This window comes from Chlamydotis macqueenii, chromosome 11, assembly GCF_036417535.1.
Source record: "Chlamydotis macqueenii isolate bChlMac1 chromosome 11, bChlMac1.mat, whole genome shotgun sequence".
Classification (NCBI taxonomy): Eukaryota; Metazoa; Chordata; class Aves; order Otidiformes; family Otididae; genus Chlamydotis; species Chlamydotis macqueenii.
This window is the reverse complement of record NC_141566.1, coordinates 14,037,147-14,053,041: the sequence shown is the minus strand read 5'-3', so window position 1 is coordinate 14,053,041 and position 15,895 is coordinate 14,037,147. Positions and strand designations below refer to the sequence as shown.

Below are 15,895 nucleotides of genomic sequence, written 5' to 3'. Positions count from 1 at the left end.
TGAAATAAAACACAGCAGTGAGTGATATGGAGATGCAGCTTAATCATTTACCAACAGGAAGTTCACAGGGACCCAGAAGATGGCAGATGCATGTTCCCCATTCCTTATGTCTCGGAACTGCTGGTTTCCCAGTAGTTCCAGTTCTTGGCAGATTGAGGCATGTCAGGGCAGATCTCCCCTCCCCAACACATTTTTGGAACACCAAAATACCAAGGCAGACAAATCCTCCAATGACTCTGGGCCAGCAGCCACTGCCTGCCCAGGTCCCATTGCAGCTTAGGGTAGCATGGGATGTTTTTATCCATCCAGATTAATCTGCTGAGGGTTTTTGTTGCTGGAGAGGAGAAAGATGACAAAGCAGGAAACACTGGACCTTCCCTTACATTTGTGGGTCCTCCCTCCGACCTGTCACTGAGCTGAGCGAGGAGGTTGAGGGAGAAGTCCTGGCAGCATACCACAAAGCGTCTGCTGCACTTTTCCTCAAACGGCTTCACGTCTGGCTCAATCCTGGAGAAGTCTAGTCTCTAGACAGCAAACAAACAAATCTGGTCTCATTAAAAAAGAAAATAACTTTCTGTATAATGTTAAGGGATCACATTACAAGCAATGCTATCTTAACCAATTTTTGGTTTTAAAGTGGTACAAAAGGTACAAGACATTCACAAATGAGTGCCATTTGGTGACGTTACACAAATGTATTCAAGACATGAATTCATGGGGATGTATAAATTTTTAGCAATCTGGTTTGTAGAGCACAGAAAACTAAACCTCAGCATGATTTCAGTTCCTTCGTGCTTTGCTGTAACCCTGGGGATCTTCCCAAACACCATTTACAGCTTGGGGAAGAAAGCAGAACATAAGCCGTCGTTACACTCAGAAAAGTATCTTCCACTTTGAGGATCTGACTAGTTTAAGAGACGGTCCCTGTGCCTGAAATAGAGAGAAGGCACACGCTGTTGGGATCGTGAACAACATCTCAAAGTGGAAGGCATTTCGAGATGCACAGCAATAACCAGTGTGGTTAGAAACAACAAAGACTGTCTGCAGAGTCAGTTGGGAAATCTAAACAGTCTTGATTATAATCACCTCCTTCCTAACCCAGAACACCCGTGTCTGGTCTGTGCCTCGACATTTGCGCTTCTCAGCGAGCAGACACGTATGTGACCTAAACACCATCAGCCAGATAAAGATCCTCAGCCTTCACCACACCCTTTGTACTGGGCACAGAGCCACCAAACACCCCTAAATACCAGCACGTCTCTGAGTGACAATCTGGCACAGTCCTATTAGTTTTATCCCCCTCAAATCCTGCAGAAACCTGCATGCCAAACTTGGGATGCTGATAGCTCACAATCAAGTAATTTCAGCAAAATAAGCTGCAATTGTTAATCCAGTTCTGCAAAACTCTTCCCATTGTTTCCCCTATTTCCTTTCAGCGAGGAAAGTACATTGTGGGTACATATTCCTGCTCCCAGTTTCCTTAGCACCAGGCATACAAGCGTACACACCAGCATTGACTAGGGCAGTGACTTTGAGTGCTCAGTGTTACAGCAGATCCAACTGACCCATGGCAGAATGAAGAGATCTGGGTACAGAGGGAAGGCAGTAAATTCAGCATAACCATTCGGTTAGGTAAAAAAGATATCTTAAACACTCCACACTGAATAGTATTTTCATTTTTATTATCTGACTAGAGTACAGAAAACTTCTCAAAGCTTCTCTTAAAAAAAAAAAAAAAAGCCTCCTGGATGCTTATCTTCTTCATGTTAAAGACCTTAAAGAAGTGCCAAGAGGAAAGCTCATTTTGTACAACTAAACCTTTTAAAGACTAATTACATTTCCTTGTTGAACCAGAATGTTCTTTTTTACAGGTGTGAACAAGCCAAAGCATGTCAGAGGGAGAATCAGAAACTATGAAATAACTTGGAACAATTCTCTAAAACTGCATTAACAATTGCAGCTCATTCCACTGAAATTCCACACCTGGACCTTGGCAGAGAGCTCAGCAAAGAAGTCAAAGCTGAAAAGAAAACAAGCCAACAGTCAGTGAACCCCTACTCCAGTGCATGAGAACAGCATGGGGTGTTTTTTCTGTTTGTATGTCTCCTACATTTGAAAACTCCCTGAAGACTCAGGGTCTCCCTGTAAACCTGTATCATGGTCTTTAACATTGCAGCTTCCTGCTCCGGACGTGTGGAGCCCATGTAGCGTTGCAGGTGCCCTTGCAATACCACTTCCACTGCTTCTGCAACCATGAGAACCCCTCAGATGGGTCTGAAATCCAGCAACGTCAAGATGCATCACACAGAGGCCAGCAAAGCCAGAGGGAGGCCATGTGTGCGGCTGCTACGAGCCCTCCCTTTATTTAAGTTATCACCTGAGCACTGACAAATAGTTCAGCTCTCACTGACAGGGACACAAGCTGCACTTTTATCCTCCAGTCCACGGAAAACCACACTGCCTCTGTAGGTGAACGCTGTGGCCACACAAGGGAACAGGGGAGGCATGACACCAAGGGAGCTCTTAGAGAGAGCAAAACCTCACATTGCCATCATGGGGATGTTTACCTGGACTTCTGGGTCAAAAGAAAAGAGGTTTTGTCTTCCATCATTTCTGCTCAGTTTGTTCAGCTGATCTGTTTCTCTGCCATACTAGGACAAAGGAAAGCATTGATATTACTGGCTGGCCACACAGAGACAAACATTTGTTATTTAGAAAGAATGGAAGCAAACCAAAACATTTTTCAGGTTCCCTTTGTGATATGTGAGACAATGCCAGGCTTCTCGGCTGTAGCCACCAACACGGTGCAATGACTGCAAAGCGATGTGGCTTTGCCAAAGGAGAAAGCAGACAGAAATAGGCAGCCACACTCTGGATCATATAGGAGGTGGCTGCCACCTAACTGTCCCTCCTGCCACTGCCAGGACTGTCACCCCTGCTGAACAGGAACGAGCAGTACCAACCACAAGCACCCTTAATTCGCTCCAAGTCTGCTTCATCCTTAAGGGCCCCACACTTGGACATGAGGAGTGTGCAGCCTCCAACTGTGGGGCTCCATCCATGAAACAGGTCAACAAGACAACAGAGACCCCAGCAGCACTTGGTGCCTGCTCAGGTCCCCCAGAGATGAAGAGACAGAGTGTGAAAAACCCCTTTTACAGACATGGTGGAGAGAAGTCACTACGGGCTGGGAGAATGATCTCTGCAAACATGATACCTTCATCAGCTCTGGATGCATGCTTCTCTCCAGGCTCTCCAGGATGTTCTCTGATTTTCCCTGTGTGCTTGATTCATCATCTGCAAGGACACAAAAAACAGATGTTCAAAACAACTGCAGGAGCACCGCTCCGCCAGAAAGCATCCTGCAATATTTGCTTAGAATAGCAGAGAAACAGTTCATGGAGACTTTTCCATTCCTCAGGAGTAAGATTTTTTTCCATACATTACTAGTACTACAGTGCACTATTACAGCCTGCTAGGTCTTTCCAGAATAGAACTTCAACACACAGCCAGTTTTCCAGGAGTCCTGAAATTTTGCCATGGATTTCCCATCCAGAGGAAGAGTCATGTTTCCCTCCACTTTTATTCCTCAGACTATTGTCTACATTATACCAAGCCCTTTTGCACGATATCATGCGTCAGCCACAATTCTGGCTATTAATCCAGAAATAAAAGTCTATACTTCTCCAGGCACACTGCTGGCATCCTGCTGGAGAAGGATGAAGATAGGTGTGTATTTATAAACTGACCTTGCACAGATTCCACAGTGTCTTTCTTCTCTTGCACCAAACCCTCACTATTGCTCTGAATGATCTTTCTCAGCGTTACCAGCCACTCCTCCATCTCCTGCTCGCTTTCAGCTGCCAGGTAGTGGCTGTACTTGTCTATTGTCTTCAGTTCAAATGCGTAACGGCGCATTTTAGGACACTGAACAAACAAGAAAGAGCAAGATTCATGTTACATTTTCCTCAACGACTCAGCACAGTACCTGCCATAAGGGTCCTCTCTGTGAAAGCATTCTGAACTGAAATATCAGGACAGGGAAAAATCACATAACAATATAAGCACCCTCCTTGACACAGCCCCTCTCCTGCACTAATCCCAAAGGGCTTCATGACTGCGATCAGGCAGTACACAGCTCCAGGGTTGCCAGCTGCTCTGAGAGTGGAAGAAAGCCAGAACCACAGCCATTGCACTGAGGAGCAGGAGCAAGCTCCTTCTTATGTCGTTAGACCTTTACAATTTACTCAGAGAAGCCAGGATTCGCCTGACACAGTAAGAAACGCTGCACTCTGGGACACTCAGAGGCACCTATCTTAAAAGCAAAAGGTTCAGTGCAACTTTTCTAAGCTCTGCTGGCCTTTAAATAGCATTTTCCAACAAGAAGCCAAGGCAAATCTGGTGCAACTTGGGAAGTACATCCTGTACATCACTAAAGCATGTGCACTGCTGCTTTTACTGTGTTCAGAAAGATAAACACAGCTCTGACTCATCCACGCTGAAGCAAACCACCAGAGTAATTTAAGCTGCGCTGTACCAGCTCCACCACACTTGGTGCTTGAAGCTTCTGCAGAGACAGTAAGGCAGAAGGCACAGCAGCAACTTCACTCTCAGCATAGCAAAGAAAACCCAGGTTTAAGCACGGTACAAATAGCTGCTCCTAAAACTTTAGAAGCCCTTTGCAGGTCATAAGTCCCAAAGGGCTGTACGTTTGCACAGACCTATCGGGATGTAACTTAAGAAACAAGAAGCTGGTGTGAGCAGTGAACAGAGGAGGAAGGTGTCCAAGGCTAAGTCACAGCAATTACTTACTGGCTTCAACCCTCAGGGTGCCCTGGAAGGCACTTGACCTATGATAACACAGGTAAAAGAGATGGACAGAGCAGGGAGTCAGCAGATGAGGCAATGATGAAACACTTCCATTTTACTCTGACAACAGTTCTTCTGCTCGTTGTCTTACTGGCCAAAAGTATGGCACCCTTATGAAACTCCTTGCCTGCCTTTTTGATCAGATCAGTGAGTTTGTAAATCCATGCCCTCACCTCTCAACAGCACAGACCTTGAGAGAGCATGTCTGTCCTGGAGCCAGCACAGCAATGCTTAAGCTCACGTGCAGCCATGCAGGAAGCACACTTACCTGAACAACATCGTTGCAAGCGTCCAAGAAAATACAGCCTTTGGATTCTTTTGAAATTTTCTCATCTTTGTAGGAATTAAGAATATAGGAGCCATCTGTGAGTTGTGACAAGTAGAAATACCTCCTCTTGAACACCTGCAAAAGAACAAAGTCTTGCTCATGCAAGTATTCACTCTGTGGTATATCACAAACCACAGTCTCAGTTTCAGTATCTGCCCTCCTGCTATTGGGAAAATACGGTAACAAGAAACACCAATGACCCTCGAGTGTTGCAGACTCAGCCCTTTGAGTGTGACTTGTTTTTGTAAAGAGAGATTTCATCATCTTATTTCATTTGAATGTCCTTGTTGCTATTATAAGTTTGCCCATCTACAGCAAAGCCCCAGGGCTTCCAGCTCGTCTCTCAGCTGGCTCCAGCCTCATTTATCTTTACAAAGTAATACTGCACGGTAAATTCAGATCAGCACATCGCTTGAAAGTTCATCCCACCCTAAAGCAGGTATTTCCAGAGCCTTTTTGATAAAAATCTCAGTTAGAATTACAAAGCAATTCTCCAGAAGACTTTGGAATGGACATCTGGAAATTCCTAGCACTCAAATGCAAGCCAAGGGACACTAATCCATTCAACTGCTCAAGTTTTTGTATGGGTTGTTGTTTTTTTTTTTATATACAAACCTATTTTCATGAACTGGCTTTGGCTTAGTGTTCAATTCTCACCTCAGAAAGGAGTAAGTCTGGGAGAAGTGTTCCTATATTTGAGTCATTATGTTTTATGAAGACAGTGCATTCATTAAAAAAAACCAAACAAACCAAAAGCCAACCAGCTCTCCAGTATCTAAGAACACCTTTCTTCATGTTTATTAGCCAATAAGCACTGAACTATAATTCAGGAGAACATTTTGGCAGCAATTAGAGTAGCAACATGTGCTGTCAGGTCTGTAAGGAGTAGGGTGCATTTCACAGTTGCTGGATATCTGTTTTAGGAGAATCACGAAGGAAGCTGGAGCAAGCGGCACTGTATTTCCACTGTTCTGCATTTCTGGAAAATCTACAAATACACACAGCATTTTTCATCCCAGGTGGGAGTGTTTACTAGTAATTTCCTGCTCCCATTATTACTGACACTAGCACATGTTCAATAAAACCACTCACTTGCACAGAACTGGAAGGGAGCATTGCACTCTGAACATCTGGCATCATTTAGATGAGTAATTAGCTGTAGACATGCTCCAAAAGTTGTTGAACTTTAAGTTTTATACAATTTAACTAAACCCATAGTTCAACAAAGCATAAAAATACACAGAAAGCTAAGTATGATAAGTGGTAAGCCAGCTTAAACACTGATTTAGCACTTCACTGAATCAATCTCAGAAACTTTGGCAGATAGATCTCTCTAGATGTTACAGGGTTGATATCCCTCGTGAGTATGGGATTTCATGCTAAACCATTTGCATCTTCTGAATTCTGTTCAAAAGGAAATGCAGAAGCAAGCAGCAAACATTATTCCTATGATCTTCCTCGCTTGTAAAGACAGCTGTCAGAAATAATTGTCAGAAGACTATGATCATTTAAAATGAATACTATAAGCCTTGGAGCAGAGGGAACATCCGCTCTGATCAGGATACAGGCGCTATTGGTGAGCACAGCAATCGCAGAGGGACAGCTAGAGATCTGGGGAAGTCCATTTGGGCAGAGATGAAAAAGAAAATCCTGATGCCGTGGTTGGAAGCACACTGACACACTGCAAAACAGAGAGCAAGAGAGCTGGGCCAAACCAGGAAAGTTCTCTGCAAAGGAAAGGTTACTCTGAAATAAAGGTTGGCAGCTATAGTCTAATTACAATTTGCTCGTGGGCTGGCTCTCCATAAAATACACTCTGCACATGGTTAGCAACAGTGTGAGGTACCAACGGCTCAATGCGTCACAGCAAACAAAAAAACAGCACCAAAAACATGAGCACGTCTGCTTCTGCGATAGCACAGCAGCCTCTCAAAGCGGTGATAAGGCTGAAGATGTTTCCAGTTCTCAGATTTCTCTCATATGCCTTAGGAGGTGTTTTGTAAGACACAGAATTAATCAGGACCAGCTCAGAAAATGGCTCCTGATTGTTGGTACTTTGATTTCTGAGTTTCACAAGAGACTCAGTGGATCTTATTAATTGAACTGAAGCTAGTGTTGTTCAGACAACATCTCTGAAAGGGGGGTCTGAGGTGTTGGGCACTGAGGCCACCAATACCACAAGTCACTCAGTCAAGAACAGACCCAACTAACTGCTTTGAGCATGTCTGATACATCCTCCAGCAGTTACAGGAGCAGAAATTACTTCAACGTTGCTGCTTGGAAAAGCAGAGGATCAGAAAACCCTGTTCTGTCTATCACCTTCAAGCTCATGAGGAGTCATTTTAAAACTCAGATTAAAATTAGTCCTATGAACTGTCCTGTTCGACTTCTCATGAAAGCATAAGTTGTTGAATTGAACCTCAGAACAGCTGAGCTTTTTGAGACTTACTAATATCTTTACAAAGCAGCGAGCCGCACTGCAGCCATCCTTCAGCTGCACAGTTGAGCATAACTCCCTAATATTCTCTCTATGCTGTAACAAGGCAGCTGCGTGGTGGAACAACAGACGGGCTCATTTCCACAGCAAAAACCTGCCATGGAACTACTAAAAAGCTCTGTTGCAAAATCTAAGCAATGTCACGCCGGATTACGAACAGCAGAGAACAGGAGACAATGCAGCTGTTGCTTCTAGGTCAGTAATGCTCCGTTTTCTCAGTGATATCAACCCCCGCTTTTAAAGCAAAGACTTGTCATTTCAATTTAAAGCTGGCCTCTGTACGTATTTCCTACCAGCAAGGAAACTATCAATTTGAAAAGTCTTGTTTGCAGGGCAGCTGTTTCAGTAATTTAAATTGCCTTCCTCTTCTAGGCCTCAGCTGCTCATCTGGAAAACAATCTTGGTTTTCTAGAACACGCTTCACCTTTTTGTTCAGCTTGCCTGTCAAGATTTGAAGTGCATTGGTTTCATATTCTGGGGAGAAGGGTCAAAAGCTGTTACCAGAATGGGTTTTCCAGTCCATCTTGGGATACTCTACAAGAGGGATGGATGTCCATCCAAACCCAAACCCACCCATTACACTCCCGACAGCTTTAGAGATGTGGTCTGAACTGAACCTCGTGCCTCATTCACGATTAACATAACACTGGATCAAACTCACCTTCATGGTAACAGTGATTGTGCTATTTACATTGGCTTTGTGCAGCCAGCCTTGCTTTATCACACCACCCTTCTGGGAGCATAGGGACGAGGAATCCTGAAAGAGAGCAAAAGATCAGAAGAAGAGGAGGCCAGGTGAACTATCTTCCATGCAAAATTCCCCATGGATACTAGGGATATGTCCACCCTGGAAAGCAATACTGCTTTAACTACAGCAATACAGTCATGTGTATAATGTACGTGTAAGATGTACAGCTACATGTAAAGTGTTATCACAAAAAGTTTCAGGGTTATCTTTTTCCAAGAAAGAGGCAAAACAGGCTAGTTTGCATCACCTTTAAAAATAAAGATTGCAGAGTTGCACAGTGATTTTGCAAGGAGGAAATATGTGTTGGTTCTTCAGCAGTATTTCAAAAATCTGAGGAAGAACGACATTTTCAAAACGGTCTGTTTAGAAAGCTGCAAAATGCAGAACTCCAGACTTACTTCATCATTTCCTTTTGTATAAATCAACTGTCCATATTAAATTTAGGCAAAACCGCCCAAACCCTTATAGCTGAAATGTAAATGACTTGCTTCACATTTAGCAAAACAAAAAGTTTCATGTGATCCAACCAGGCTGTTCTTTGCTTACCAGCTGAGATTTCCATCTCTGCTCCTGTCCCATGGTCCCAGAAAGGGAGAACAGCTCTCCATCCGTACCTAACTGTGACCTCCACTGGGAAGGGAGGGAAATGAGATCCCAGACTGATGACAAAATCTCGCCCTGGGACTTCCAGTGACTCAGCAGCAGAGGTAGACCTGGACTGTCTGCCGATGGGCTCTGAAGGGACCGGTTTATATTGTCTCCTGCATCCCAGATGGCAGATTTTCACTCTTTTCTTGTCAGACTTCCAATGACAAAGTAAATTTTCTAACGTTTTATTTCCCTGGGTAACAGAACTCTGCTTTATAATGGTTCATCTTTTTTCATCAAGAGATTTCTTTTACTTGAATTTCCATTAGATAATTCTAAAATAAATGTTCTGTCAGGAAATTGTAACAGAATCCTTGAGACATGGCCATGCCAAAAGATATAAATGCCAAAATATCTGCCAAAGCAATTTGAATACCCTTCCATAACCAACATGGGTAACTTCATTTGTTTGAGTATTCAGGACACCAACCAGAAGAAAAAAAGGTCTCCACCAAATTTTGATAGTATGTTTTCATCCCTTTACTTTTTTTCAGAGGCATGCTGATAACATACTGCACAGCTCTGTCTCCAGCCCAAATTAGATATTATTAAAAATGTAACAGCTCAAGTTAACGATGTAACACAAACCAACAACACAGCCAAAAAAAATTAAGGCCAAACTTGAAAATACATTTCCATTTAGGAAAAAGCCATCCCAGTCCAGAACTGAGGTGTGCAGGGACATACACAGTAATTGTGAGAAATGTGCATGAAACAGTCCCTTCAAATCTTCAGCTCTGCAAGAAACTTCCCTTCCCTTTCCCTCTGTAAGTTCCTCAGCAGCAGCATTCTGGAGCCAAGAGGATTTCAAACAGTTCAGCTAAACTCTTCCCACTGTAAACTAAAGCTTCTTAATGTCACGTGCATGAATTAAACTTTATGTGGCACTCGAGACAGAAAAATGCTTCCCCTCCCTTTTGTAGCAAACGTGACACACACAGGGAAACATGGCATCTGCATCGCCCAAAATGACCACGAGGTGTGAGATGTTCCAGTTCTCTAGGGCTGCAGATCTTCCCTGCAAAGAGCTGAGCACAAACATGCCGACTACCAGAGGAAACAAATGCCTCTGAACATTTGCACAGTGAATACAAAATGGGACTGGCACACTGTGAATACGTTGGGTAGAAGTGACTGATTCAGAATTGCAGGTTATGTGGTAGAGCACAAAACTTTTAAGAGGAGGAACTCAATATCGTTGTGTAGCTGGTAACCAAATTGCCCAATTTTAATTCTGGATGGGAAGAATTTTACTTAGTAATTGCTTGGCTTCCTTTTTTTCTCTTCCACTGCTGCAGTGTTTCAAGTGAAAAAGCCATGAGAAATATGATGGCTAATCTTCCAGATAATTTAGGAGATCCTTGGCTCCAAGCGATTATCTTGTCATACTTTGAAATAAAACACTGTCTCAGTTTTGGTCTCATCTTCACAATTCGAAGGATCTCACCAGAAAACAATTCCCAAGAACTGAATTCTGACTTTTCTTTGTGAAATCTGCTTTTTAAGAAATCTTAAGAGCAGAATATGTAAAAAAAAGAAAAAAAAATAATCTCCTTACCTCATCCTTTTCAAAATCTTCATCATTTTCAAACACATGGCTTGGAATCTTCTCTGGCCTAAAGGATTTGCTGAAATCACAACAAATTTTCATCTTTAATGCCTGGGAAATGAGGGTCCTCCAAGCCAGCAGCTGATGCTGGATGCAGAACCAACAGCCAAACTGCAGACTACAGAACACAGCAGAACTGTCCTTCAGCAGAAGACAGATTCCAGGAGACCTACAGCCCCTTATAGCTAGAGAAAGCTAACTTCTGAGTGCATTTCACGGAAATTAAGCACAAGTAGTATGTAATTAGCTTTCTGCATGTTAGCTGTCTGATTCTGCAGAGTTTTTGCTGACTGGCATTTGTGCAACACAGAGATGCAGCAGGCCAGTCTACCTTCCACGTTGCTAAAAAAAGAAGGAAGATCAGATGGCAAGGTTATTCACAAATTTTAATATGACGTGATCAACAATTTTGCCCCATTGCTGCTTCACTTCCCTGTGAGATCCTCAGAACAGACCCACTTCAGCCAATTAACAAGAACAAGCATTTAAGAAGCTGCCAGCACACGAGCAGCCTGAACTGTGTTTCAGACACGCAGGGAGCACGGGGAGCGAGAGCAGAGCAGGCGCCACTACGGAGAAAATACAATCCAGCAGAAATCCGAGATGTATTTGCCTGTCTGAAAAACCTGATTAGCTTTGGGGCTGGAATCCATGCCAGCACAGATTGGTATTTCAGAGCACATAACTCAACATGAACAGCAATACTATACCAGTGGACTGAAGTTGTACAACTTCTCTGTGACAGGGGGCACAAACAGGACCTGCTCAGCACGCAGAGAACATCAGCCCAGGGGGACAACCAGGCTCCTGGCTCAGGGTGAGCAGACACTGCCAGCACTATTTATCCTGCCACGTGCCCAGTCCGTCCTCACCCCAGGTGGAAGGGGCTGTTTGCACGCTGGTGGATGGGATGTGAAGCAACGACCCATACTGGCAATATTGTCAGCATCTCCCTGACACAGCTGAGGGACGACGGCGTGATGACACGAACCACTGGCTCTCTAACCCCCAAAGTGACATACACGCGGAGAGGTGGCTGCTCGTGGGTCAGGCATCAGGAAAAAGAGCAGGCTGTTCCTCCTGAACCTGATCAAACCCCACCCTGTGACCACACATCAGTATTCCAAGGGAGTGCGACACTTACCATGGCAACATCCGAAAGTCTCCTGAGTATTCCTCATACTTGTAGTTTACCACGTGCCAGTCTGAGCTGTAGGTTTTAATGCACTGAAAGGAAAACAATACAGCTCTTTGAAAGCTACACCAAGCAAAACAAAACCATGCACAAGTCTGAAAGGTTACAGACTGCCGGGTGAGGTAAGCACAAGTGGAAAGGGTCTGAACAAGATGCTTCACTTGTTTTGCATTGTGATATGGAATTTCGTAAGGAACCTTCTCAGCACAGAGACAAAATCACACAGCACCCGCCCTGGCACACAGCTACTGATTTTGTTTTTACATTGCTCCAAGGCTTTAAAAAATGGAGTAATTTGGGAGGGAACTGTTTTCCAGAAAGCAACAATTTTCTGCCCTTGGAAATGTGGTGCCTCTAACTCAACATCGACCATCACTTGGCATTTACTTCCACTGCACTTGGAGGGAATGGTCCTAGAGAGCAGCACTTTACAGGACAAACCTGTGGCCCTCAGGATGCTCTGGGGAGGCTGTGCAGTCCACCCCTTGCCCTGCTGCCCGCCCACACCTTGCAGCTCAGGCAGCGGTGCAAGGCCACACATCTTGTCTGCTGCGTACAAAACCCCCTGGGAAGAAGCACCGCACAAGAAGCACACGTAAGAACTATCTCATGCAGCCAGCCTGCCAGTGACTGGTGCTTCCCACACAGGAAAAACTAAGTGATCTGCAGCCTCAGAGACCAGGAGCTACAGCAGAGCATCTTGCCTAAGGGAGAAAGTGCTTAAGGCAGGCGTTGCGCAGGCTTCTGCCCCTACCTCTTTGACAAAGAGACTCTGAGCTTTCTTCAGAGCATCTTCTGGCACCGTAGACTGGACAGTCCTTCTCTGTCGACTGACGACTGAGATCTGCAGGGAAAAGGAGAACATGATTTCACTGCAAACTGGGTCTTCAGGGCTTGATACTTGCTTTAAATAAACATGGTGGGCCCAAATCATCAGTGGGTCATTTCGGTTTTATGTGTCAGTAATGTAGCCAAAATCAACATGTGGTTAACAGCGGAAATTTTCCAAGGTAAGCAGGACTGGAGATGAGTGAGGCTCAAACGTAAGAAGTAGCCAGCACAAACTCACAGATACATCTTCGATCGGAAATATCAGCAGGTCTCGGAGGGGATCACTGTAGATCTGAACTTTGCGTTGAAGGATCACATTCTCATAGTCCAAGGGTTCAACCACTTTGGTTTTTTCCTGCAGAAAAAATAGAAGATGATAAAATTTACACATATAATACGTAAAATAACTAACATCTTGCTGCTTAATTTAGCCTCATAATTTTAAATTGTTACGGTGTTATCAACGGATTGCTCGTTAATTCAGCAATCTGACACTCATGTGATGCAGGCAACCACTGACGTGTATGTTTTGCAAAGGAGGAAACAAGGGGTTAACTTATTTGTGCTTGGTAATAAGCTACAAGAAACAAAGCACTGTGCTGCTTTTGTCCAGGCACACTCTCTAATTTCTTAATGGAGCAACAAATCCTCCTGGACAGGCCACAGCTTTAACAGCTGCAAGCTTCAGCATCTTTATGTACGAGCAGCTCATCCATACAGCTGAGAAGAAATACGGCTCCCACACTGGCTCCGCTGAGCTCAAAGCTGGTTTTGCTGGAGGAGCTGGTGAGAGTCGTGCTCTCTCTGGAAATGTGCTGCTGGCGAGATGAGAGCAAGCTGGCTATGATGACCTGCAGAGCAGGAATCTCGCCCCATGGAAGGAAGAGTGGCATCCCTCTGGAAAGGGAGGAAAGCCCTCTCTATAAATCACGCCTCAGCCACAGCCGAAGGCTGGAAAAATCTGGGACCTGGTTTTGCTCTGACTTATACTTCTGGGAAGCAAGATGAACTCCTCCTGGAGTCATGAGTAAAAACTAGGAGGAGAACATCATTATGTTGGCTGTTGTGGTATTTTTGCCTGTGTTACAAGTCCAGAAAACACAACTTTAAAAAAAATGTGAGAAAAGCACAAACTTTTGAAGTAGGAAAACGCCATCTCAGCTGCCCACCCTAGACCTCAGATTTCATAAGCAAGAGTCAGGCACATAGCACTGCAGCTGTGAAAATTAAACTTTATGCCAAAAGCAAACCCATGGCTCTGTATATGAATGGTCATAATAAAAGAGGAAGCAAATTCAGATACATCAATTTTGCCTTGTTTTGAATCTTGACCACAGGGCTGTCGACATCTGGCCACGCCACAGACAGCGTTTGTGAAACCCTTCCAGTAGCCTCGTGACGCCTGGACGGCACGTGCCTCTGGCAATACCGCCCTTGCAGGATGGCATATTTGGGCTCTCCACCCTTGGAAAAGGAACGTCAGACACTTCCCCATCAGCAGCAGCCGGTGAACGCTTACATCCCACCTGAAAGGTTTTGCCAGGATGAACTCACGTAGCTTGCTTCCTGAGTTAAAAATGAGACCAGTACAAGTCTCCCAGTGAAAACAGCAAAACCTGCAGCCTGAGAAAATGAGTCCAAAATGAGGATCAAAAGCTCAGCACCATATAACACCGTGGGGTAAAGTGCTGCAAAACCAAGCATCCAAACAGTCCAGTGTTGCCTATGATGCGTGAGATAAGCCAAGAAATCAATATTGCTCTTCCAAAACCAATCATAGCCAAAGGGTTTCTGTCCTGTGCCTTTGGCTCCTGACTCTCTGGGATGCATTAAGTAATGTTTTGAAGCCCTTTGCAGCAAATGTGAGCCAGGGTTTTGCTTTAATGACAGCTGAGCATCTCCTGCGTTGAAGTGGAGCTGGTGCTGGGAGTCTGGGGAGGCAGTTGTCATATGAAGGAGGAACAGCCCCAGGCAAGAACTATTTGGGGATGATCATATTTTAATCCTGTTTTAATACTGTTCTGAAATGTTGCAGAAAATATTTGTATGGAAATATCTTCTCATACACCAGCATCTTTAAAAAAAAAATCAAAGAATTGAAAAAAAAATTATTTCCTTTTTTTGCCACACTCTGGTACATGGTAAAAAGAGAATAAAAATCCAGCGTCTGTAGCAGATCTGGACGGTCCATAGGGCTGGAACAGCGAAGGCAGTCATCCTTCTTTGGCTGCTGCTGGCTTTTCTCACCCAAAGGACCAGCCTCACTGAGCAGAGGCCATTCCTCTGTCCCAGGTGCACAACTAGCAAGCTTTAATACATTCAGAAAGCAAAAACGAGATGAAAGCTTTTCCCCACAGCACTTCAGAAATGCAAGGCGGGTACTCTTCACAACGTATTTCCCAGCACTGCATCCCAGCAGCAGAACGACATCCCAGCATCTCTCTGACGGAGGACAGCAGAGAGCCTATGTGCAATTAAGGCCTGTTTTACTAATGTAGGTGATGCCTGGGTCCCGGGTGAGCCTCTGGGCAGAGCAATTTCTGCACAGCATTTTGCTGAGCACCTGCTCTGCTGTGCTTCTGGCTGCCCACAAAGAAGCTCTTGCTGGGATGGGGAAAATATACGCCCTGCCCCAGACAGTTTTGCATTCAAAACGTCTCTTTTCCACACTGCAGGAATCCAGCATGGATTAGCTCAGATATCTGAAGTAGTTCCCTCTTAGACGCTCCCTGGAAACTTTACTTCACTGCTTGCACAGTCCTGAAACAAACCTCACAAGCCTCAGTGCCGTGAAGCACTGCAGCCATCGTGGGAGAAGCCCACCAGATAACCGGTGGGAATGACAGAGGTCACTCGGCAGAGAGCCCACGCTGGCTGCCAGAGCGGCTGGGCGCTGCCGCCCAGCTCCCGCGGCTGTGGGGGACTTGGGGCGTGGGGTGGGGAACACTGCCAGCCCCAGTGCTACGTGCTGCCAGCCTCACTGCACATGGAGACCCTCTTCCTCCCGCATCCAGGACGTGAGCTGCATGGGAATCTCATAAAAATGAAAGAGATCATCTGAAAAATAGGAGTCCCAAAAACCCAACAGGTAGATGGAGAAAAGGAACCCATTCTCTCTCAGTTAGTCTTATGCTCTTTAAATGCTTAATTGAATTTGATTAATCATCTGA

At 44.7% G+C, this 15,895-nt stretch overlaps 1 protein-coding gene across 3 annotated transcripts in view; it reads right to left on the bottom strand.

Moving 5' to 3' along the window:
* Positions 1-15,895, bottom strand: part of DOCK11 (dedicator of cytokinesis 11) — an 85,535-nt gene that overhangs the window by 52,844 nt on the left and 16,796 nt on the right. For all 3 annotated transcript variants that reach the window (XM_086756729.1, XM_086756731.1, XM_086756730.1), the window contains exons 2-11: positions 12,964-13,080; positions 12,649-12,738; positions 11,844-11,926; positions 10,649-10,718; positions 8,356-8,451; positions 5,138-5,272; positions 3,750-3,927; positions 3,218-3,297; positions 2,568-2,651; positions 384-524 (exon numbers count right to left, since the gene is read on the bottom strand). In XM_086756729.1, coding sequence (XP_086612855.1) covers positions 384-524; positions 2,568-2,651; positions 3,218-3,297; positions 3,750-3,927; positions 5,138-5,272; positions 8,356-8,451; positions 10,649-10,718; positions 11,844-11,926; positions 12,649-12,738; positions 12,964-13,080 — 1,074 coding nt within the window. The remainder of the gene's footprint in view (positions 1-383; positions 525-2,567; positions 2,652-3,217; positions 3,298-3,749; positions 3,928-5,137; positions 5,273-8,355; positions 8,452-10,648; positions 10,719-11,843; positions 11,927-12,648; positions 12,739-12,963; positions 13,081-15,895) is intronic.